This window comes from Perca fluviatilis, chromosome 6 (genome assembly GCF_010015445.1).
Source record: "Perca fluviatilis chromosome 6, GENO_Pfluv_1.0, whole genome shotgun sequence".
Lineage (NCBI taxonomy): Eukaryota > Metazoa > Chordata > Actinopteri > Perciformes > Percidae > Perca > Perca fluviatilis.
Genome location: NC_053117.1, coordinates 15,622,721 through 15,648,534, shown reverse-complemented (window position 1 = coordinate 15,648,534; position 25,814 = coordinate 15,622,721). Strand labels below are relative to the sequence as shown.

At 40.2% G+C, this 25,814-nt stretch overlaps 2 protein-coding genes across 8 annotated transcripts in view; one reads left to right on the top strand and one right to left on the bottom strand.

The window, feature by feature from the left end:
- mctp1a (multiple C2 domains, transmembrane 1a) overlaps positions 1-11,737 on the bottom strand; it is a 138,719-nt gene extending 126,982 nt beyond the window's left edge. For 3 of the 6 annotated variants that reach the window (XM_039802831.1, XM_039802834.1, XM_039802832.1), the window contains exon 1: positions 10,771-11,737. In XM_039802831.1, the coding sequence (XP_039658765.1) occupies positions 10,771-11,289 (519 nt within the window). In that variant the 5' untranslated portion in view covers positions 11,290-11,737. Of the gene's footprint in view, positions 1-5,595; positions 5,903-10,770 lie in introns of those variants that run through there. The other 3 variants (XM_039802833.1, XM_039802835.1, XM_039802838.1) reach the window with 2 other exon arrangements.
- A 2,291-nt stretch (positions 11,738-14,028) lies between these two features.
- Positions 14,029-25,606, top strand: fam81b (family with sequence similarity 81 member B). Of its 2 annotated transcripts, XM_039803979.1 has the most exons (9): positions 14,029-14,214; positions 14,427-14,479; positions 15,194-15,398; positions 16,398-16,516; positions 18,288-18,417; positions 19,842-19,948; positions 23,173-23,308; positions 23,786-23,987; positions 25,258-25,606. In XM_039803979.1, the coding sequence occupies exons 2-9, from the start codon at positions 14,436-14,438 to the stop codon at positions 25,389-25,391; spliced, it is 1,077 nt and encodes a 358-aa protein (XP_039659913.1). In that variant the 5' UTR covers positions 14,029-14,214; positions 14,427-14,435; the 3' UTR covers positions 25,392-25,606. The 2 variants fall into 2 exon arrangements, with proteins under 2 accessions (XP_039659913.1, XP_039659912.1); XM_039803978.1 differs by lacking the exon at positions 14,029-14,214 and having other exon boundaries at positions 14,357-14,479; positions 18,288-18,429.
- Positions 25,607-25,814: the final 208 nt, after the last annotated feature.

Genomic DNA, 25,814 nt, shown 5'->3' with positions numbered 1-25,814 from the left:
AGAGGATTCTAGGAAGCAGAGCAAAGGTGACATTAGGCGTCACACCACTTCTTGTATTCAGCGTGATACAATTATTTAGGGGAAATCTCCGCTCCAGAGGACAAAAAATAAATAAATAAATAAAAAAAAAAATCTAGAAATCACTACTTAGCTGCTTACCTCTGTCAGGATATTTTGTTTTGTAACAATTTCAGTTTGGTAGTGCTAACTAGGCTTATGTAAAGCCCAAATGAGGACTCAAAGTGACCCACGTTGATCTTAATGGGCTGCAGGAAGACTTATGAGTCAGAGACTATTGGGACAGCTTCATCTATGCTTCAGCAAAGGCTCATTTGCAAATATTCAATATCCTCTCACCACTGAGGAAATGGGGTCTACATTGAGTTGCAAATGATTTGCGTTTGATTAGCATGAGGAGTAGGGAAAAACACCCCACAGCCTTTGGTCACCACGTGTTGTTTTGTTAAGAAGGAAAGGCCACAGCCCACCTGTGCCGCCATATTATTGTTGTCCGTCTTCCTGGGTTTGATGTAGCTTTTCATCTTGTCTATTCTATTGGTCTATAAAATGCCAGAAAATATCGATCAGTGTTTCTCAAAGCCCAAGATGACATCCTTAAATGTCTTGTTTTGTCACGACTCACACCGACTGATTATCCAAAAAGTTGGCGATTGATTTTATAGTTGACAACTAATTTGCAGCTCTAATTTCAAGAGCGTCAGTGTTGGAGGTTAGAGAAAGATACAATAAGTAGCAGCAGACACAGAAGTTTGGTTTTGGTTCTTAAACCAGAAAGATGCATTGTCATTTCACTCAAATAATGCAAACTAGCAATCCGTTTCTTAAAAGTCAACAAATATCACATAGCAAGCTATTGTTTGAATGTCATCTGTAATTTGACCACCCTCCCTGCACATACTGTAAACACAGTACACACACAACCTCCTACGCTGAGCCACCGCTTTGGTCTGACTCGACCCAGTGATGATTAATCTATGTGGGAGGGCAGCATTAAGAGTTGAAGCTAATTCCCTGGCTCCATTTATTGATTTTAAGGCTGATCTGTCTCTACCTGCTCTCTCATTACTCTGACTGACAATCATGTCTGGCACTGCTTTGGGCCTTTCTTCATATACGGTATATTGTGCATGCTTGACTATTGCATGATGCTGTACGTACTGGGAGTGAAGAAGAGGAGAGAGGTGGATGTCTCAGTCAGTGCGGAGAGCATTACCAGAGCCACACCAATCTCTTTTTCTCTCTTTGTGTAATGCTGCCATTCATGCCAGTCGTTTAGCAGTCTACACTGTCGTGCTTAACCTTGTTCACAATAACACACAGGGGCTGACTAGTGAGTGTATGGGTGTCAATGTCTGTGTAGACCTTATTTGTATATGCATGTGCTTGAAAGTGTGTGTGAGGCTGTAATGGGCTGAGACTGAAGAAAACAATGTAGAAGGGAAACACAATGTCACAGTGCAGAGTTCCCATTTTGCAGTACACAGAGCGTTCCTCTATATTTTGGATTTGTCCTCCAAAAGCTCTTGTAAAGTGTCAATATAAGAGAGGCTAAGACTGGGATCAGAGAAAGTGTGATGTGAGAAAGATCAGACAGAAAGAGACAGTATGGCTATCCCCCAAGACATACTGGAGATTGATAGACGGAGGGTAAAGGTGGCCCATTTGTTTTGAACCACTGAGGGCAAACTTGCAAAAACACAGGGTTTGTGATGCTGCAGTAATAATTCAGACAAGGTATACAGAATGATTGACAGTCAGAAAGGAACTTAGAAAATACAGTAAAAGGTTGTTTTTAAATCCAGTGTCAGTTGATCTAGCTGTTAAATTGAGTGTTGGAAGGCTTAGCTGACAGTGGAAAATGAGTTAACTGTAATATTCAGAGTGAGGCTTGGCAGCTTTTCACCATTTTACATCATTATAAACTGCTTACCTGTGAAGTTTTAAATGTTCAGACAAAACAAGCATTTGGTATTAAGCACATAATAAAATAAGCATTTTTACAGGAAAGTTAATTGTCAGATTTGTACATTTTGTATGTTGTTATCAGAAGTGTATTAGATAATAATGTCATAAACTAAGCTGAAGCAGCACACCAGCTTTTGAATTTAAATGCTCCCAAAGTCCATGAACTTCTTTACTGCATAACAGTTCCATGGCTAAAACAAAGCACTGAGGTACATGTCCAGAGACACAAACAATTTATTAAATGACTCAACAATAAAAGGCTATGTTATTCAAGCCTCAATCTTTTCCCAGGGTAATAAACAGAAAGCAAGAAGACACGGTGCTGTCAGGTCACTAGTTCATAGCACTGCTAACAGATATATAATACTCACTCGCAATCATAAATATGGGCACTTAAACTTCTTGATGCACACAAGTTGCACGTCTTCAAATGCTGACAGCCCTGAACACAGACAAAGCCGAAGCAAAGGGATTCCGGACCCTTACGAAACACTGCAAACAACTTAGCCACCATGCCATCTCCTTAAACTAAAATTAAAACTAAATGTTTTGCTCCAAATTGCACTTGCCTACAGGTAAAACCACTAAAACCCTCTATCACAGGTGGTCCACAGATTTCCATTGCAGAAAAACAGGCACACTCGGATGTGTGGGAGGCAGGCACCAGGCACTACAAGACACTTAATCACAAAGTGAGAGAAAAACCCCATCAACATCCCCAAATGGTGTCAGTCATACTTTCTTTTTTTTTTTTCCTACTTCACTTGGCCCAGACAGCTTCGAGGTCAGCATCAATCATGTGCTTGTCAGTGCGCGTTACAACCGATGGCCCCCTGGGCTGTAATGAATCCTAATTTAAGATGCCATCAGTACACTTTCAGAACGAGGCCATAGGCTGTTTCCAAGTGACCATGATGCTGTTCTCACAACACAACAACAAGTTAGTTTTCCTACAGGACATCTAAACATGGCTCATTTCACAGTCACTGCATTTTCAAAAAGAGGACAATAACTAAAACCATCCCAAAGTTTCAGCATCTGGTATGTAACATGTACTGAGAAGCTATAGTTCATGGGTCTGATATCCTTTCAGTAACAGTAAACACTTCAATTAATTGGACCAGACCAATGTAGCAGAAATCTTACAAGGTGATTTTGATTTTAGTAAGCAAACATCGACTGAAACCTGATGGAGCTATAGCAGCTGGACCAATCAGCAAGCGGAGTGGTTCATAAACAAAGAAATCCTGTTTCACACCAAACATGGTAGGCTAAGTGGCAAGAAATAAATGTACAGGTCCAGTTACTGGTCTTAAAATGGACCAATCAGCAAGCCGAGTGGTTTATAAAGATTGCACGACTCACTTCTTAACACAACTCGTACACCTTGTAAACAATCTGTTTAAATAAGGCATTGAAGATACACAAATCATGTTTCCACAATGACTAAATATATGCCTGATTACTAACCCCATATTTATTCAGACTGCAATGCAATATTTAAAGACTCAGTGGTTTAAAAAGGATGGAGCACTTGTCCAGGCCATGTCCTTTCAATAACAGGTGTAATATCTCCAAACATTACCATTCACCTCGTCTGTGTGACAATACCATGAATGAAATGCCCACAAGACATTTACATCAAATATATATTTAGCATTAGGCTGAGTGTATAGTCGCTGTGACACAAAAACCTACTTCCCTGGTCCATAAGTGTTAAATAATTTAATGTACTCCATATGAGCTGAGCATAAGAAAGGAAGAAGGAAGGCATTGCAGGAACTGGAAACAAGCTGAACCTTAGAATAACAGCCCAAGATACAGAGACTGAGATTTTTCTCAAAACGCCTGCTTTGTTTAGCTGGCTTTTTATTAAAAGAGATGTGAAAAATACAGTACATGCACAACATGTGCATACTAACAACTAATTCCATATATCTATAGAAAAAGTACTCAGAAATTAAGTCGTGATTTGGTTCTCTTCTATGATTAAACATGGAGACAAAAACACAACTAAACTGACTGGAGATGACAAAGAAAAGTGACCAAAAGCTACAGTGACCACGTTTACATGCAGCCAATAACCCGTTCAAAACCGGAATATTAGCAATAACCCGGTCGCGCACGGCTATGTAAACACCGGCAAAAACCCGAATATGCTCATATTCGGGTTTTTAAAAACCCGAATATGCTACCTGGGTTACCCCTTTTCTAACCCGAAATTTTGGTCATGTAAACGCGTATCGGCATATCCCCATCAAAAGGAACATTGATTTGTGTTCTGCGCATGTTCTATTCGCAAGGAATCTTGGTCTTTTGAGTAGAGGAACTTCTTGTATGCGCCAGAAAACATATATATACACAATAATAATTATATACTATAATAATATAGTTATATATATATATGTCAATGCAGAAAACCTGCGCGCAGTATACCGGAAGTAAACAAGAAGTAGAGGTAAACGTGGCGAGACGCAGCACAGCACCACACTTTTGGAGCGAGGAGGAAACAAATTTCTTTATTAGTGTGGTGAAAACCATGAATATAATGTCTTTTGTTGACGGCAGAAAGTACCGAGATTGTGAGATTTATAAGAAGGTAACCGAAAAGTTATTGCGTCTTAAGGTTGTCCGTAGGCTACGTCCAGACGCTAACCGTGCGTCGCCGTTTACGTCGGGATATTGCCAATTGATTACAAATTCCATGTAGGAGTAACTCTCTCTGCTCACGCATGTAAACGGGTTATTCCGAATGTTTCAGAAACCCGAATAGTGACCTTAACCCGAAAATTGACAGCTTGTAAACGTAGTCACTGTCAGTAACTGATGTGCAGACTAGTGCAGTTAATAAGTCTGGTTCGAGATGCTGCCATGCCTAGTCTTATTACAGTCACAATTCAATACCATGGACAGCGACAAGTGACGAAACATAGGTAAGCAGTGCAGTCAGTTGGCGCGTTCATGCCACCTCGGAATAACAGGGACCGGCCCCGTGATTACGTTTTTCCGACTGGCAGCGTTCACATGGTCGGGATGCGTGTTCTTCTTCTTCTGTTATATTGGCGTTTGGCATAACAACTTGTTGCATGACTGCCACCAACGGTTGGCTGTAGCCTAGAGCATCAGGTGTGTGAAAACATGGAGGCCACAATAACCAAAGATTTGCTGCTGTTTTCTTATGCGAGCATCCAAACAGCACATCGCCAGGTGTTTGTTAGTGTTATCTGCAGGACAACGAACGGGAAAAGACACGGATAATGTGTTGTTTTTTTATACATGGGCTTATTTATGAATAATTTTAAACATTTTATGTCTGTGCATGTTTCTTGGGAGAGGCATTTGTCCACAATAAACAGTTTATTGTCATTGAAATATGTTCAGTGAACCAAAGTCGCCTACATCAAACGTCAGTTGTCAACAATGCGTCACCAACTGGGAAACTCGGTTAGCAAAATCTAGCCCGAGTTTCCCACTTCTGATTCCCACAGGAAGGTACGTGAATGGTGAGGTTTTCACTCGGAAAAATGTTTTTCCGATGTCCATGAACGCACGTAGTGTACAAGCACAACAAAACCAAGTGCGATACGTATACGCCAAAGCTTCACTCACCAATACATAATGTCTGTGTTGGATCTTTAGGGCCTCTTTCAAATGGCGGCTGGGTCTTTCCTGTGCGAAGCATGCCTCCTCGAAGTGTGGTGATGAACATGTCCATTATGTGTCCGAAACACATTTTCATAAGAGGTAGAAGTGGCTCCGGGAGTCAGGCCATGTTAAGATAGAGTAGATGCTGGGGCAACTGGTGATAAGCACGCAGCAAGTTAAGACACAAAATAATGGCGGTGGGGAGATTATGTCAGCATTTGTTGCACCGTTCACGCACTGTAAGGTGATGCTAACAGTTACCCGCTAATATAGTAGGCTGAGCTATAACGTTTGTGAAACTTTATTAACCACTTCATGAATTCCTTCGGGTGCGGTAACGTACCTGCCTCAGTCACGAGACGCTAATTAAGCTTTTGTAGGCTACATCCTTCACTGTCCATGGCTGGTACATCAGAGAATATCTAATCAGGGGAGAACCTACACTCTCTGGAAACCTTCTGAACTGGTTGCAGTTCCACGCTGGTTCCATATGAGGGCGCTCACGGGCAAGTGCAGAATGAATGGTGGGCTATGGAGCTATACCCCTCAAAATCCACTTTTCTCAGGATGTAATTTTTTGTCTAATAATTTGAATGTTGTATTCGAAAGGGGAGGCTAAGAAAATACACACTGCTGGGTGTTTAAAGTCGCTTTTTTGTTCTAAAAAGCCTTTTAAAATGTCAATGACGTCATACACAACGTACAGCCGGAGATACTGCTTTATGGCAAGCTCTGAGTCACTTCCTTTTTTCTCTGGAGGCATCAATCACACACACAGCTGATAGGTTAGGCTCTCCCTGTCAATACACGTGCTAGAAAGAGGTTTGCTAATGTTTTAAAGACCACACCAAAATATTCACTCTGACATTCTGCTTCTGCTTCGGATGCCATTAAGCGAGATCTGTGGTCGTAATCAGTCCTTCACTGACCAATCAGCATTCATTAGCAGAATGCTAGCGTGCTATGGGCAACAACAACTCAACCTTTCGACCTATAACCCATGTTGAACTTGCAAAAACTAGGCGAAAGAGACACATTTAGCTGTCTAGCTCCATTATAGAGTCCCATTCATTTTGCCCTGGACCGCGATCACCCCCAGTGGAGCTCTGGTGGAACTGCAACCAAATTTGGTATGAGAGTGAACAGGCTCTCCGTAGACGGGCTAGGGCTACATCCATAGTGCCTAGTTTGTATCTAGGGCTACTTCCTGTAACAAAAACTATAGACACAGAGCGAGAAACATATTGCCGCAAAATCTGATATTCAGCTACGTTTCAAATCACTTAATTTTCTAACTAATAAAGTTTGTTTATCAACATTGATACGTTTATTTTATGAGTTTTTTTTTATTTCTTATTCTTTTTTTATTTCATATTGTTCGAGAGACATTTGATGGTTTTGATTACCCATTTGACTTGCAGGAATCCGCTTAATTTCGAAAAACAACAACACATTTTTCGATTTTAGGTCTTAATGTGTGCGAGACTGTCCAGTAGAACGTTACATCAAATAGCAAAGATGGGTTGCTTTACAGGCTGATAAAGTAACAATATTTAGTTAATGAGGCCAAACTCATTTGAGTTGCAATAGCCTAAAGGAAAGAAAAACAGCCAGAGGGAGTCCCATTGTGTCACACCAAACATGGTAGGCGAAGTGGCAAAAAAATTAATGGAAATACAGGTCCAGTCACTGGTCTAAAACTCTAGCCACAGTTAATATTTGTTTACAGTAATGCACTTGACAAGGGGCTTTTAGCAGGTCAGGGGGGTAATGATACGTAGAAGGGAAACTCTGCATGAGGCTGAAGGTTAGAGAGCAACCCACACCAGAGACGGACTGAAGAGTGTGAAATCTCTAAAGTTTAGCTCGACTGACACAAGCGCTGGAGACAATCTGATCCATCAATATGATGTACTGTATACATTAAGTAAAGGAGAGCGTTGACAGCAGACTTGAATTAGTCATGTCAACTTAATCTATATAGCACATTTCATACATAATACAATGCAACACAATGTGCTTTACATTAAAATAAGATAATTGTGCAAAAAAGAGCATACAAATGCTAGATATACAAGACACACACACACACAAAGAGGTCAGCCATACACTGTTGTAAAGAGAAATGTTTTTAACCTGCTTTAAAAAGTGTTAAGTGTGGGGGCCTCAGGCACTGCCTTCCAGCCTCTACTGCTTTAGCGTTAGTATGAAAGATGATTAAAAGCCCTCTGTCTGTGGGCCTGAGAGTTCTTGCTGGTTTGTGTGTAATTAGCATGTGTCTTTTATTATTTATTTTATTTTATTATTATTTTGTGACAAAGATGAACTATAGGTGATAATGTCCCACTTTGCTTCAGTGCAAACATGTATGAAAACCTTTTTGAAACCTCTTTAGATCCAATAAAACTTATGAGACTAAGATGTCATGGTAATTCCTATAAACTGTGAAATGTACAATTTACAATTAGAGAGACAGAATGAGGGAGAACATGATCAATACAGTACCCATACTAACTCCTCTCAGAGTGAAAAACAGAGTAAAATAGATACCAGGACTAGGGTTGCATTGTTTTCAAGTCTCCCTTTTGAAAATAAATACAATATATTTTCAATACCGTTGATAAGCAAATGTACACGGTATGATACGAATTTTCATATCACGGTATACTGTGAGACTGGTATATCGCTGCATCCCTAATCAGGACATATTATGCACTTTGTCTATTGGATCAAAATCCATAAATCATTGAGGCAAGTGCAATATGGAGTGTGCAAAGGGGACTGAAACGTCATATCAGTAAAATTACTTATTTCAGCAGGTGCTTTTCTCTGCCATGTGTAACTGTAGCCTTTACACACAGGGAAATGCCCACACACAAATATATTAAAAATCTAAACACCCTGTTGCAAGCAAAAGTTACATTTGCTTATTGTTTTCCTCCATTAAGTCAATAATGAAATGACTTCCAGAACTTGGCATTGATCCCTTCCTTCATTTACTTTCCAAATCAAACTGTGAAGGTATTTGCTTTTTTCTTTTGCCCATATATTCTTATTTAATTTATGAAATTGTGGCTTGGAGCTTTTTGCTTTCATTTCAGTAATGAAAGGTTGCTGGATTTTTTTTGGATGACTGTAAAAGTGTGTGACTTTGAGTTATAATCCTTGTTGGGAAAGTGTTTAGGCATGCAGCACATAAATGCATTGTCAATAATGTTCGTGCAAATAAATGCAATTCATTTGCATGCACAAAATTGCACATGTAAAAACGAATCAACATTTTAGCTGCATTAAATGCCTGTGTGTTGTGATGTTCAATGTTTATTTAACTGACTTCTTGATTTCCTGTGCTGCGTGTTATGCCCTTTCTCTCCCCCCTTACTTTTGCACCTGCACTATCTAATAAAAAAATATTTTGACATAATAATGATTTTCCCCCAGGTATTAATATAGCATTTCTAATGTTGTCTGTTATAATCTCATCTCTTGTCACTTCTCTCATTTTAATCTCCATTTATCCTACATCACATGATCATTTCTCATCTTATCTCAGTTGACCTCATGTCATCCCCTCATCACCCCTCTGTCTGACTAGTTTCATCACCTTTATTTCCTTTTGTCACCCATTATCTCATGCCATCTTTTCTCTTCCTCTAGCCTCATTACACAATAGACTAAGATCATACTGTATATCTTATATCTGTGATTGTGCATGCATACAGTCGAGCTAATAACAGATCACTATCTCTGACTGTACTAAAACCTGAGAAGATGATGCCGTCACTCTAAGTAGTCTTCACCACGGCTCTCCTCCAATGTGGAAAGTCCAACAAATGAACAACAGAAGCTTGGACAAACATGGCAACGACAGGAGGTAACTAATGGCTCATATTGAATGCTAAGACTTTATTTGGCAAAGTGAGATCCCTGTGTATTATGTAACTGGTAAGTGCTATGATGAAGCTGCAAGATCAGTTTCAGTGAAGTCATTAATAGTTGCTTTATTTTACCTCTTTAGCTGAGTGCACTGCATTAGAGATTTAATGGATAAGATATCTTTGGCCCTAACTTCAGTGGGGTGAACTGTACTCATGCTAAATCACTTCTAGACAGCGATCTGGATGATGCTCAGAAAAGCAGATCTGGAACACTTCAAGAGTGGTGAGATGAAAAGCATTGCAATTACTGCTGCCACTGAAACAGAATGCACTTGGGCCCACATACTGTATGTTCAATAGTACTTCTATCGACAGCACTGTTATATATCAGAACAGCTGATCTTTAATGACATGACCTACTGTAGGACCAGTGAATTGGACTAGTATCGGGATAAGACATGGCCTTAAAGATTTTTAACTTACTGTAATTATTACTCTCGTCAGACAGTGTTTTCTATATGATTTGACTTCTCTAAGACCTTTAGGGCTGTATGTCATTTTTGTGAATGTAGCCTTCACAACTAGCCTACTCCAACTGATATATACCTTTAATGCTGTTTGTTTCTAGGGTACTCTGACTCACGTTGAGTTGTGTGGGAATATATCAATCTACTAACTATTTGCAAACTGGCCTCTTTGAATGAAAAGAAAATGATGATGAAGCATGCATGGGCATGTTGCAGCCCCTGTCTACTGGCAAGGACACCGTGACAGATGGACTGTGAAGCCAGGAGGACAAACCCTGTACTGGAAAAAAAAAAAGATGTAAGCAGGCAAAAGGAGGCTGTTAATGACATCCATGAAATACTAACAGGGAGTCTATAATTGAAATTGAGCCTACACATCCAGGATATGTAGCATGGGGCAACAGTGATGGTGACATGATTACAAACCATGTAGCTTGTGATGTAAGCTTGTTGTTGGTGATGATCACAGGCATTGGATGTAGTCATATGGCCCAGACAGCCATACAAGCTACAGAACAGATAAAAGAATATAGTGGACTGGCAAAACAATGAGTGCATCACATGACACGAGCAGCGGGCACGACGCAGCACCACGTACATCATCATGAAACTTGTCATTTCCAGGGCAATGTAGCCAAGCCCGCCTTATGGATTTAATTTTTTGCAATAGCCCCACTTGATAGAAACAGATAATCTACCAGATGCGTGTGTTCACCACATGTGTCTTTACTCACAGAATCACTTGCGTTTTTACGCAGCTGCTCCTCCTCTCCCTCCACCGCGGCCGCATCCATCACCAGTTTCTCGAAGCACGCCGAGCCGAGAGAGGAGCTTTTCTGCTGGTACGTGATCAGCTGGGATACGGGGAGTTTGGGGCTTCCGTGCGCCGTCAGCTCGGGTTTGCTCCCAGTGGCTCCTGAAGCTGCGCCAAGGGGATCGCTGCTGGTGCCGGGGAGCGCGTCGCTTCCATGGGATGTCTTATCGCCTGCAAAAGGCACCGGTGGAGAGCAGCGCAGATTCGGCTGAGACGACGAAAAAACTCGGTCCAGCTGTTTCTTTTTCCTCTTAAACATCCATAACCCCGATTCCTTTTTGCTGCCCTCCGCGCCCCCGGTACCCCGACGCTCCGATCCCAGTTTAGGACTGAGCCAAGGCTTGGTTTTCTCCTGGAAATGCTTCCACATCCTCCGCTGGTAGGACAGAGACTCCTGTCCTTTGGCGGTGCTCTCATCCTTAGAGGATTTCTGCTCCATGGTGCCTGTGCAACAGCCAGCCAGCCTGAGCACACTCTGAATAGTGGAAGGATGTCACAGTTGGGGTGCTGCAGCTCGGGAGCACTTCCACTGATGATCAGGTTTAGAGCGCCAAGAAGGAGACGCACAGTGAGACGATGATGGGGGGGGGGGGGTGTTATAGTCTCCCAACTAACCTTGTAGAACGCCTATGCAGGCAGCACTGTAAATGTTGCCATGCACTGAGCACCACGTGCGCTTGTCAAGCCTGTCGAGACGTCAAGCAATAGCCTCATCTATTGAAGATTTGCCTCAGCTCAGTGGTGAAGTTGGAGCACATGCAGTGGTGATGACCATACCTGAAAATGCTTGGTAATGCTCCGCTTGGATGTTGACGGTCTTTGCGTATCCTGCTCTGTCCACCGTGCTTTACGAGGGGTAAGGGTTTAGTCAAACTTCCCCATTAATTGTCATATTCAAATGAAGGACGAAGGCTGCACCGCGCCTCCCTCTGGCCAACCATGTCACTTGACTGGATAATCTGTATGCTGGTGATTGCATAACGCAACCCAACAGTGCCTCGTGGAGATGTTTATAAGTCAACTGTGGGTCCTCTGTCACCCCCCATCTGAGTTTATCTCTTTTGTAGTTGGTGCCTGGTGATTTTCAGCCTCTAGAGTCATTCTTTAATCGCAGTGACCTTGTTAAAATCCAGAGCTGACAGTAAGTCTGAAACCTTAGAGGTTTTAAAGACTTGTTCCCTTTTGTATTGGGTGGATTTGTTGTCACTGTGGTTATGTCTGGATACAAATAGGTCAGGCTTCAGTGAATGTTATCACCCACATGAGGCAGGGAGCAGGCAGCGCTGAGCAGCCTCTTCCCTTTTTAGATTAGGCCTAATAACTCATTACGTCTTCCCCTCTGGCACTTGTTTCAGTACTGGCCTGTTCCGTCCCCCTGGTTAACACTGTGCCCACTATCAAGTAAACAAAAACACAGAGACAGTAATTACAAGAATGAATACCTCTCTCCATCTAATTCTCTGCAGCACACATAGCCTACTCATACATGGAAGAGGTCACAGAATGACTTTAAAAAATCCGACAGGGCTCATGAAAATGAACTTGTATGGGAATGTTATAACTGGATGAAATTTACCACAGAGAGGAATTTAGGACTCGCATGCTGCTCGCGTGGACATTTATCCATGTGAGAGAGCCTTTTGGTGATCTGACCTTGGTATTACCTGTAGGGATGGATGATGAAGGTGTGAGTGGCGCTGATAAAACCTTCTGTTCAATTCAATTCAATTCAATTTGTATTTACTGTTGCAAGCTCTTGGCCTCGACCCTCTAATAATGAAAAAAATATTATCAGCCTTCAATGTTGCGTGGTCATTTATGGCAACATTGACCTCTATAGAAGAATACTTTATGTCATTTCTGTGTAATCAGAATGTGTATTAAACATTAAATGATAATCTAATAACGAGTATATCACATGATATCACATCCACCTAGCAAAGTAAAACAGTTTAATTACAACCAGGAGGGCACTGGCAGCAACACAGTGAACTGCACTGCCCCGAACCCCGCTCTCAGTTAAGTAGATAGAGATGTGAGCATGTGAGCCAAACCATTCCTTTCAGCTACCATCAGCTTTTTTGGATAACTGATGAGTCTGCAGGGAGCATGCCTTTCCTCTTAACGATTCTGGTCCTGTTGATAAGAGACTCGTCCACAGTGTGTGTGTGTGTGTGTGTGTGTGTGTGTGTAGCTGTGCACGCATACACCTGCACACAGACACTTCAAATCTCAGAATCATGTCTAATGACTGCAATTGTAATTCGGCGTCACTACTAGAACAACGTGAGTCACACTGTAAGATAATATGGGTCAGGTTAAATGAAACATAAAAAGGCCATTTCCACTGTGTTGAGTCATCATGCCTCTCATAACTCATTCAGTCAGAGAAAAGCTTAATGTGCATAGCTAGTTATATTGTGTACATTGAAACAGCAGAGGGAAGACATACAGAGCTGATTGGGCCAATATTTACTTACTGTCCTGCCAGTGCCCAGTTCATATCATCGTACTTGTGTGTCCAGCCTCAGTCGGCTTCAGACACAAGAATTGTGGCAGGTACAACCTGAACCTCTTAGTGCTGGCCAATGAGTTATTCAAAACTTGACGCTAGACTCAAACAACTTTAGAATATTTTATATGTCCATGTACAGCAGAATAGAATAGAAAAAATTTAGTTTGTTATTGATTGTATTGGATTAATTGGTTTGTTTGTTTGTTATTTATAGGATTAACACTAATCTCAGTTTGAATTTTAATCAAATGCTAATAAAAATGTATGTCTGTAATCTGTAATTATCTTATTCAGCAGCATTATAAGGACCACCCCAAGGGGGCTTGATTGTTTTACTTCATAGAAAAAATGAAATAGACTCTTAATTTCTGAAAACGTTAAACCATTAATGATTATGGTATTTTCTTATATATGATTAGGCTAACTCTAGTGAAAGAGAGTGCCAAATACAATAAGACGCCAAATGTGAAGTGAAGTGAGGAACTGATTTAAGTCACCATTGCATTAATTAATTGTATCTACAAGGTAATCAACCATCCAGTTCATACATTATCTAGAAGAACAAACTGAAGGACAGTTGTCTTTGAGTTCAGTTCAGTTGCTACATTGTGGACTGCTCAGTTAGTCAGCTACATTTCTTGGAGTTTAGGGAAAAGTAATGTTCACACTCGATGTTCTGCTTTGCTGAGTTAACTTTAAGCTGCTTCACCAACTATACAATGCATCACTCTTGCATTACTGTGTTGACAAATTGTGACTGGCAGGCAGGCACACCCCGCTCAACAAGAGCAGTTACCAAGTGACAACACAAACACATGAACTAAGAGCCGGCTGAAGAAAAGCAGACCTGTGAGTATTCTAAAATGTAAAACATGAAAATGACTTAGTTATTGTTGATTAAAAAATGAAAATATTATATTGCGTTATATTTTATGGGTCTCTTTATGCCCAGAGAGGACTATGACAAGTTTATTCTGGTTGACAGAGCAGATTAGAAACTAATTTGAGTAAAAACTACTGCATTTCTCACCACAATATGTAATATGTGTTTCTCTTTTTAGACAAGAAAAATGTCAAACAGCTGGAAGTTACAGCCCAATCAGAACCCCACCAGGTAACTTTTCTTATTGTCATTTTGTATTGATATTTTATCCATCAAGTAGTTGTGGGTCACTTATTCAATTCTCAAATCAATCTGCGAGAGGTAGAAAAGTTAAAAGTTATCTCCCACAAGCCACCAGCGTCCTTTCTAACACCCCCTGTGAATCACATTGATCAAATTACTCCTTAATCCACAGTAACATCAGACAGAGTGACACAGCACGCACAGGGACAGGAAGTCAATAAGAGAGCTGGTATGAGGATGACCTAAGGGAATGGAAACCAGTGCACATCATCTCATTCCATCTTCGTTATTCTTCTGGGTGGATAAACACTTCATTGAATTATACTGTCAAGTGATTTTTTTAAATTCCTGAATCTAGTCCTGTGCCTCCAGTGCTATGTGTCCCTGAATTACCAAAATCAATTATAAGGAGACTCTAAACTGTTAAGACTCATAGCTTGGTTTTCTGTTTGTGTTTACTTCCTGATTTAAGGCCTGGTGTCTTGGAGGGTAGTTTGAGCAGTCAGGAGAGGACACTGGCTGTACTGTAAAGTGCTTTTTTAAAATTCCTAAATCTATTCCTGTGCCTCCAGCGCTATAAAATGTTAACTTTTCATGATTTGTAACACATTTCCCTGAATTACCAAAATCAATTGTTAAGGAGCTTCTAAACTGTTGAGACTCAAAGCTTGGTTTTCTGTTTATGTTAACTTCCCGATTAAGGCCTGATGTCATGGAGAGTCTGAGCAGTCAGGAGAGGACACTGGCTGTGCTGCTGGAACAGGCTTTCAGGATCACAGAGGAGGTGTCAGCAGGTCTGCAGTCCACCCGGGGCTCCGTCCAGGTCGAGGCGCTGTCTCGCAAGCTGCTGGAGAATCACATACTGACTATCACACGCATTGTCAAGCAGCTTAGCATGGACATACAGGTATACAAGTGGGCAGATGGTGGAGGTTAGTTAATTTACTAATGCACTTAACCAGTGTATTGTTGCAATGCGTCATGTAGTCTTTTTTGTCGGAAATAACTTCTCATTATGTTGATGGAGTCCGTGGCCATCCCTGTGGATTCCCTTTTTTCTCTTCCTGTCTGCTTTCCTGTTTTTCTTTCATCTGCTTTCCTCTGTTCTACTCATCTCTTTCGATGTAAAGCACAAACCTGGACACACACACACACACACACACACACACACACACACCCAGGCCCGCAAGCTCACAGCTGATTTGATTACACCTGATAGAATGGTGCAGCGCCTGAGCAAAGCCTGCCTGACTGCTCGTCAACATCAGCTAGTGGACATTTTGTATGCATAAGCAAAAAAACAAATGATGTACACAGTATGTGGCTAAATAGATAATGCCAAGTAACACACAAACCTCAGTCAGAAGAATTACTGGAGAGTGCATTGTAATATGACTCATGAAACAAATGAGTGTTTGGAGTCATCTTTGACAGAGCAGAACATCAAGCCACAGTTTGATAGCTGCCTTATAGAAACAGAGCACAGAAATGAAACACATTACTTCATTAGTGCATACCAAATGGGCCATTAACATGATCAGAGGCCTGTCATTATCTGAAATAGTACATGCCTGAGAGCTAATTAATTCTGCTCATGTAAAAGTAATAAGCTAAGTCGTGAAGTGAATATGCTGGGCTCTCATGATAAGCCAGAGGGTTGTCTTGTTGATGGTGGGTTACGTTGGGTTATCACTCATGTGAATGGCCTATTTTATACAATGATCATTCATGCAATAGCGGTGAGGAAATGTCTGGCCTTTCTTAACAAGAGCCATATGGTAGTTTTACCCACATCGGTTGTTTTGACAGCATTAAAATGAGTGGCAGAAGTGGAATTAACACACTATTAAAAATGACCACTGCTTTAACATAAAATAGACAAATACACTCTCTTTGTTCTGAGCAGGCCCTGGAGAGACAGACAGCCCTGCGGGACTCCATCACCTCTGGAACCACAATGGCTGTTCAAAGCCTGGAGCAGAAGAACGTGGCTGGCATTGGAGACCTGAGAGGAAGAGTAGCCAGGTATGCACACCAGGCCTGGGTCAAACGGTGTAGGCAAACACTGAGGTTCTGTTCAGTGTTACCATATACAGCAATGAGACCGCACATCAAAACTCTCCACCAAAAAAGCATTATTCGGAGGGACTGTAGAATTGTTTAGACCCAGGTCTAGTGCATGACTGATTCGTTTTTCTTTGCTATTATCCTACTTGTTTTTCTCTTGCTCTAATGAAGTGAAATTGTAAAGCCTGCAGCCTGTCTGACAGCTCTTCACACTCTCACAACTTCCAATCCGTCGTGGCATCGCCTCTGACACTACCACAGACACACACATGCACGCATTAATTGTTTCATTCTCAACAGAATGAAGCTTCTAGGTTTGCACTCTAGCTGCTGATTAGCACTTGCTCATTATTTGGTGTCTGTGCAGACAGGATTCATTTGCACACTTATTATGTATGTAGATTAGATTGCTGAAGAGAGGCTGTCGTCATGAGGATTGCGTTAGGATGGGTGTTTTAGCTTTTAAGCTACCTAGGCTAAAGTCTTTTGACCATCCCTGGCAATCATTGGTCAATACGCCTGAGATAATATAATTTCTCATCAGACAGTAGATCAAAGATGAATGTTATGTTTTGAACATCTTATTTCACAGCAGACCTGCCTCATCCGTGGTGTTTAAGAGGTCAGTGGTGAGAAGGAATATTGTCTATTACTCAACAAACAGCTGATTTAAGGTCCAATAAAAGCTATGGAGAACCCCAACTACTCAGCCTAATGACCTCTTGCACGTCAGTCATAAATGATCAAGTAAGTTGAGGGCCAGTGTTTTTTTTTTATAAACTGTATTATTCTGTGAAGCCCTTTATGGAAGCGCTGAAGTGGTCTACAAGGAAATAACCCTTATTTCACACTGGGCATCGCCATAATTAGCTGCTGGCTTTGGTTGTTGAGCTCATATTTTTTTTATCACAAAAAAAATATAAACACACACAAACACAAAAAAAAAAAAAAAAAAACAAAACTAATAAAAAAGAAAAAAAAAAAAAAATTTTTTTGTTTTGGGGGGGATTTTTTTTAAAAAAAAAAAAAAAAAAAAAAAAAAGGAATTATTTTTTTTTTTTTTGATTTTTTTTTTTTTTTTTTTCATTTTTTTTTTTTTTCCACCACCCCCCCCCCCCCCCCCCCCACAATTTTTTTTTTTTTTAAAAGGAGGTTTTTTTTTTTTTTTTTTTTTTTTTTTTTTTTTTTTTTTTTTTTTAAAAAAAAAAATATTTTTTTTTTTTTTTTTTTTTTAATTATTAGAAAAAATATTATTTTTTACATAAACTGAACGGAGAATATGTCAGAAGCAAGATGTTGCATGTGAGAGGCGTAGAAGTTTTTTTTTCCACAATCTGCTGATTGCATTTGGTGATAAATGTAGTAAACTATTTTGCTAATTTGATTGGTTGTCATGTTTTTTTCAGTAATTCTTCATCAAGAGATAAAAAACATGTTTCCGCTAGAACGTTCAAATATTTTTGTTCAGCATTTAAAGGATGAAAGATCACTGCTTAAGATTCAGCAGAGACCTTCTCCTGGCTTCCATTAGCTCGCCTTGGAAAGTATTGATAAGGGCAGCTGTCCTGTTTGTCTACTGTCTGAATGTTGTGAGCTTCAAAATACTGCTTCCACCCTGTTGTCTCCAGCCTTTTGCTCATCTCCCTGACTTCACACCTTTCCTCAGCTTCCTCCCATCCCACTATTCTCATTATGTGGTCCCACTCTGCTTCCCCACCTATTATGTCAGGTGTGACGCCGGCATTGCCAAGCTGAGCGCTGACGTGAGCTCTGGGGAGCTGCGGGTGATTAGACTGCAGCAAGAGACGGCAGTGCTCAGGTCAGCATTGGACGTACGGCTCAAAGAGCTGGAAGTCAAGGTGAGACGGTGGGTGAGTACTGACAAAGGGTTTGGCAGGGCCAAAATGAAAATCTTTATAATGCTTTAAAAGTCAATCCTCTGATACCTGGACATACCAAAAATTCTTCTTCAACTCAGTGACATTCAAAACATTAAAATGTGGCAGAACTGCACAAGAGGGAACATTCTGTTGTCTGTAATATTGCAAAGCTAGGATGGTACTTTGCATATTTGTAATCATGATAGTTGCATGGCTCTGGAGATGGTAATGTATGTCAGTCAGTTAGTTCACCAATATTCTATGGATTGCAATTAAATTTAAATTTAAATTTTGTTCAGACATCCATGGTCCCCAGCAAATGAACACAGTGAGATTGGTCATCCCCTGATTTTCCTCTAGCGCCACCAACAAGTTTACAGTTTTCTCTTTTAGTAACATGTCTCAAAAACCTTTGTATGGATTAACATTACATTTTGGTACTAAACTAAGATGATGAATGTTAGCATGTTAGCATGCTGGCATTAGCATTGAACTCAAAGCACGCTTTACCTAAGTACAGACTCAAAGATACACCTGCATGCCTGTAGACTTCAACTTGTTCTCATATGTCTTAAATAATGCCGTATTACATTAAGTAGCAAAGTCTACAACCCTAACCTAGTCCTTACCCATCCTCTGTCTGTCCTCACACAGTGTTGAGCCTGGGATTCATTTGAATACTCAAATTATGGAATAATGTGTTCCTTTGTGAATTTATTTAGGTATAAACAGGGGATTGCATTCATTTAATACATACAGGGGGTGTATTTGCTGTTTATCCTAGAGAAAATGGCTGGCTGTTTGGCATGTGACTGCTACATGAGACTGGCCTTATCAATTAAAGTCAGAGGCTTAACCACCGACTCTGAAAGAAGAAAATGAGATATGAAATTAATTCAAACAGATCTCCATAAACATCCTTGACTGCCTTTTGAGGTCAAAAGTTCTTTCCAAGATGAATATTATAGAAAAAAATACTAAAATACTGGATTAGGACACACATGTCACATGTTATAATACTCTCCTTCACTTTAATAAATCCAAAGCTGACCACAACTGCCCTCAACACACACACACACACACACACACACACACACACAGTCTCACAGTGATTCAGCCTGCGCTCAGTCATGTTAGTGGCACAGGGAGGTAAATCATTGTGATGGCAGCTCATTAGCTTTGGAGCAGTGGTCAAGCATGTACCATAAAGATAATTGAAAGTGCAGAGAAAGTGGGTCGCCGCGGTTACTCCCAGTGCTGACTGACAACAGGACTGGTGCAGTAGCTCAAACAGCTCGACTCAGTAGAAACCGCAAAGGGTAAAAGTCAGATAATGGAGCCTGCACAACAAGATGCTCCAGCGTCACATAACAGCATGTGTTTGTGTGTTCTCCTTTTTCCAGCTTCATCGTGACCTGGGGAGGCTGGAGGCCTCACTGTCAGAGCTTTCCCAGGGACAAAAGAACTCAATGGCTGATCTGCATACACAAGTTAAACTACTAGGAGCCAGGTATGGCCATTCATTAAAGAAAAAGCACAACCCCAAAACACCTGGGCTACTTGTTTAAATACTAAGGCATGTATAAGACTGATTTCTTCTCTTTTTTTTTCACGGGCTGTTTTCATGGTGCTTCTGTATATAAACTACATACTTAGCAGTGGTTAGGAGTAAAAAAACATGGCTAAATGGCTCACCACTGATACTGCACATTAACGCTTCTTATCTCGTGGTGTTAATGTGCTTCCAGGGATTTCCCTGATTATCAAACCTAGGTTGTGTGGGGAAATCGGGCTGCTGCTAAACATGCAAACACTGCAAAGTTTTATTATAATTTCAATATTTACATGAAGAAGGTTTTTCACAATAGTTGGCTTAGTGTTCCTCTAAAATTGCTTTATGTTAGAAGCGTCTGTGGAGATAACTTTTAATTAAACATGTCTTTGTATAAATGGGCTTACAATGTTTTTTTTAATTCCATACTTCCAGACTCTAATTTCTTGAAGACTAGTCTCAGTCTGTATTCATTGTGCTGCTTGTGACTGAGAAATATGGCCATTTTCTTGGCTAATTTGCCTTTTAGCAGCAGTCCTCAAGTGACTGATTCTTTATGTTCATTTTTTTTTAATTCTGCCCAGACCCACGTAATAAATAATAATCTATGAGGGACTAATTTGCCTATCAAATAATATCCCCAAGTCGGGCCTAACTCTCTATAGCTGGGCATTTCAGAGCCATGGCCATCTCAAACTGATGTACGAAAAGAACAATAGATAAAAATAGATGAAAAGCAATTCTATCCAGGAGCCAGGTGGAATAATGACAAAAACAAGTAACTACAATATTATATCTTCCATCCATCCATCCATCCATCCATCCATCTCTTCGTTTATTCACTCTCTGAACTTGATCCGCCTTGACTGTTGACTTGACTGTCATTTTTTCAACATTTCAGTAGATTTTGCTTCCACCCGGCTTTTTGTTAAACATTCAAAGTCAAACCCTTTCAGCTCCAACCACTGCATTTATGGCTACGATACACTGAAAAGCTACTTTTGTTAGAAGAAACGTAGGTACAGTACAGGGTCTCAAAACCAGAAACAAGATATGTGACAACATCTTTTAAATCCTACACACAAGATGCCTATACACAATATATCCATTGGAAAGGCCTGCCACACTCCAGTTTACTGACGAGTGGTGGCAGAAAGTTGTTGATGGACTGAGTACTGTGTCATCTTGTGCACGTCTTGGGCTGATTCATTTTAAGGTTGTACATAGGGTCCACTTTTTAAAATCAAAACTGTCTGTTATTTTCCCGGAAGTAGAGCATAAGTGTGATAGATTTTCCTTTGTCCACGCTTACACATTTTCTGCTCTGGTTATTTCAACACAATTTCAATTATAATGTGCCTCTTAATTGCTATTTTTGGGACCCCAGACCAGTCAGATCAACTAAATTTGGCACAGACAGAAATTCTTAGTTTCACATCTTTACTAACCAGACATGGAATTCACTTACAGTGGGAGTCTCCAAACCCTCCTTCAGTTTCACAGTGGCTTAAAGATGTAATGTTTTTCTTGAAACATAAACTTGAAAATTAATTACACGATGAGAGGTAACACTGATACGTTTTTTCGCAGCCTTTTCTATCATATTTCGCAGACTTACCAGACTAAGTTCTGTTATATTTTGTATGTATGCATATGATTCCAACTAAGCCAGGGTGGGGTGGGTGGCTGATTTGTGTGCCTTATTTTATTAAATTGTTTTCCTTTGCCTTTTTATGTATAATTTGTTGTGCACTGTCATTTTGTCTTTTGTGTCTTTTTCTGTTTTAAATCTAAACTGTACAAAATGTCTATTGTCAAAACTTGATTCTGATCTCAATGAAATATGGCCAGCTGCCCACAGTACTGCTCAAAGCAAAAGACCACTGAAAAAATAATCAAATATGCTTAATAATACGTTTCAGTCAAGCTCAAGAACACAACGATGGCAATTAGATGGAGGCATTCTGACCCTCTTACAATAGGGAAAAGATAAACCTCCATGGAGACAGGCCGGTTCAGAAAACTCAACCAACACAGCCAAATCAGCTGCTCTGTTGTCTAGTGTGTACACCTGGCTGAACATCTGTCAACATTAGCAATATTAGCCAGCCAGCGTGGAGTTATAAAGGATGTGTCTCTGTAGGAGCAGACCTGAAGAGGAAAATTCACTTGTAACAGGAGTCTGATTTGTATTGTGGTCAAACACAGACACACATCAAGTCCTGGCATTTGCCTCATTGATTTTCTCATTTAGGAAGAATCCCCTGAATCGGAGGGATTAGAGGAAAGAAGGTCAATTGAATTAAAGTGCCAAAATGTTTTTTATATAAAACACTTTGATGAGACACTGCATATTTATGGTACTAGACCCCACACAATATTTCACCTGTCTAACGTTGCAGATTTCATCTGAGACATTTTAACATTATTAACCTAATGGGTTACTGTATTTGAGTTATGTGAGATGTGATACAGCTATATAAATGGCTATATAAATGGCAACCAGATTTGTTTGGCTTCCACAAACAAACACAGTGTTCAGAGCTACAAAGAGGCCATAAGATCAGCATCAAGTGTTTCTTAACTGTTCATGCAGCATCATTCCACCACAAGAATGTGAGTTTGTGTGTCTCTGCACAAATAGCAGCAGCACTCAACCACAGAGTAACAGTGTTCTGCCTGCAGAGGCTGGCATCAAGTAAACCAAAAAAAGCAGCGCTGTTGCTGAGGTAGTCTTACCTCTAATTACCAAAGAGAGAACGTCTGAACATAAAGCATCTTGCTTTTAAAATAAACTGACAGAATATCAATTACTGATTTATTATTGGCATTCTGTTTTCACTCCATAGTCAGTTTTACTCACTGCATTGACAAGGAGGTGCCAATAAAGTATTGGTAATGGAAACAGAGAAATTATTATGTCAATGCCAAGCACCAAGTAGTGCCAAGTAGGAGCTTTATATAATGGGCCTAAATTTATAGCAAGCATTGCTCAGGTTTCTAGGTATTTGCAAGTCTATATGAATTTTTAAGACATTTATAATCCTATGTAATTTACTAATTTTCGGTGTCTAGTTTTGAACAAAAAATGCAATTTGCAACCTCATAACTTTAATTTGTGACTGCATATTCAAAGTAAAGCCTACTATATTCCCTTATTTCTATTCCTGCTGGCTGTGCAGGATGTCAGGTGAACTGAAGGAAGCCAAGGAGCAGACCGATTCGCTAAGGAAGTGGGCACAACAACAGCTCAACAGTTTAGCCCAGGCTCATGCGGAAAGCAGCCAGCAGCACCGCACACAACTGCAGGACAAAATGGTAGGTTTCAGTGATCCACAGTTTATGCAATTATATCCACAATAACAACATGCAAGTAATAGGCTTTGCATCAAATTTCCAGGATCTGCAATAGACTTGTTATTTGTGAGTGGTGTTTAAATGTGCAAAGTTCAGTCAAACTTCTTGAGCTGTGACTCAGCAGAAAAAAGTACTTCACTTTGAAAAATTATGAGAGTTAAAGGGAGGGTTTGGTATGGGTGACTTGTTCAAGGTGCCACATGTGACATTTCTTTCACATCTTTCATTTCTTAAATTAACCATGAGACCTGTGATATAATTACACACTTAGAGTTATAGTTATACATTAAAAGTAATATGTTTGTGAACTTGTAAAGCTCAAATGTCACAAGTAACACCTGAAAAAGAAAATGTTCAGGACTGTTCACATATACAGTGCAAGAATTTAAAAAACTGCCGTGAAGTGCTGTATGTTTAAAATCTTAGTTCTGTGTTCAGCTAGAGGCAGAGTCAAGATTAGCTGTCCGGCTATGTGCTCTGGAGGCCCGTGTGGAGCAGTTTGAAGCCCAGCGGGAGCAGGCCAAACACAGCCAGGCAGAACAGCTGAAACGCTCTGAAACCAAACTCAGTAAAAGAATGACCTTAGGGGAGAGCGGCCTTCATCAGGAGCTGAAACTGCTCAAACAGGAATACCACAAAGGTGGGTGATGCTGTCATCAGTGACTAAACAGACACATAATACACATAGGTACCATATACGTCAAGGAAAAAAAACACACATGCAGAAAAGGTTCACAAAAGAGTTCGAAAAGAGGGCGAGAGACTGTTCATAATTACAACTCCACTATTCACTAATATACAACTGTTATATTAAACATAATTGTCTGAAATTGAGAGATTTTTAATATGGTAAACAATATTATTAAATCATGTCAAAAACTATTTCTAAAGACATGATCAATCAATCCTCAGCTCTCTCTCTGTGATAAAGAAAACTACCAGCAACACACTAAAATCAGCTTCTGGTCGTAAATGCGAAGACAGCAGGATTTCTGCCAGATTAAATTAGACGGATTTGAGTTACAGCTGCTTTGTGTAGCTACCTCAAAGCTAATAAGTTATGTAGTAGGACAAGCCATACCATCCAGGCAATCCAGTACAGCGGCTGCGCTCTGCATCAAGCTGCTGCTGACATCCATCCATCCATCCCCGTCTCACTGCTGTGCCATTGGAAGTCATTTCCCAGGAGCTCTGGCACAAGATTTCAAACCTTTCCCACCTCCTGTCAACCTCTCTCAGTCTACAGCTCTTATTAAAGTGTAGACAAATAGAAAGGAGGCAAAGCCTCTCACCAGTAAATAAGAGCAGGAGTAAACTGCTCTATGAATCATCGCTCGGCCGCCGCTCTCAGTCCTAGAGAGAGCCATCCATCTATCGCTCTATTTTAGTTATAGGATGAAAAGATGGAAGGAGATGGTATTAGATGAGAGAGAAAGCAATACATAATTGATCAGTGTCGTACATTTTCGTGGCAAGACAGGCGGGGGGTCATAAAGAGAAGGAGAGAGATTTAATGTCCCATCACAGTACAAGAAACATTATCCCTCCACGGCTCCACCTCACAGTCACTGGATATTACTTCTACATGCAATATTGAAAAATATTTCTATTTTAGCCAGTATGTTCTCAACTACGAGTGATGTCATCATAACTGATGATTAGGACCATAGACAGTTTTTTTCTTCAGAGATTACAAACAGAGACTTGTAGAATATTGGAGAGAGCAAACTTGTTAACATATTGAAAGAAATTGAAACTAGGATAAATAAAAATGTAACTGTTATAACACCAAATGACAAATGTTGGAGCCGACACAAATAACTGTCATAAAGCTAACGTTATAGAGAGTTTTAAGCATTCAGAGAATCATTTTCACTCAAATGCATGATGTCTGCTCCTCTTTTGAACAGGGTTCCTGTCTGTGCATGATGCCATTGAGTCCCTGAGACAGATAGGTGACATCAAATCCCGCCTTGACAAGAAGAAGCTTCAGAAGGATATCAGGCACATCGGCAGCAAAGTGGCAGAGCTCAATGACTTGTGACATGATTAGCTGAAGCAACTGAGGCAATAGCTTGAATCAAACTCTTTTAAAAATCAAAAGGCATGCCAGGCTGGCTTTTCATTCACATATTATTCTATGATCTATTTAATTTCATCACTCTTTAGAGATGATTAGAGAAAGTATCTTGTAATTAATCTTGTAAAGTAGAATACTTGTGAAATGTTAGGCAATTTGATTACAGACAGACCTGTGACAATATTAACCCATTTTCTTATTTTTTTAATAAATGAAAGTGTAGTAAAATGAAGATGTTTTTATTATTATTTGTCAAGTCATGTGATTGAGTAGCTATTTTAAGATGTTGAAAGATGTTCAGACAGGAACAGTTTAAAAGTTGTAAGAGATTTTCATGTCATGACATATACAGTGAGAAACAAGTGTGGTCACGGGATCACCCTATTT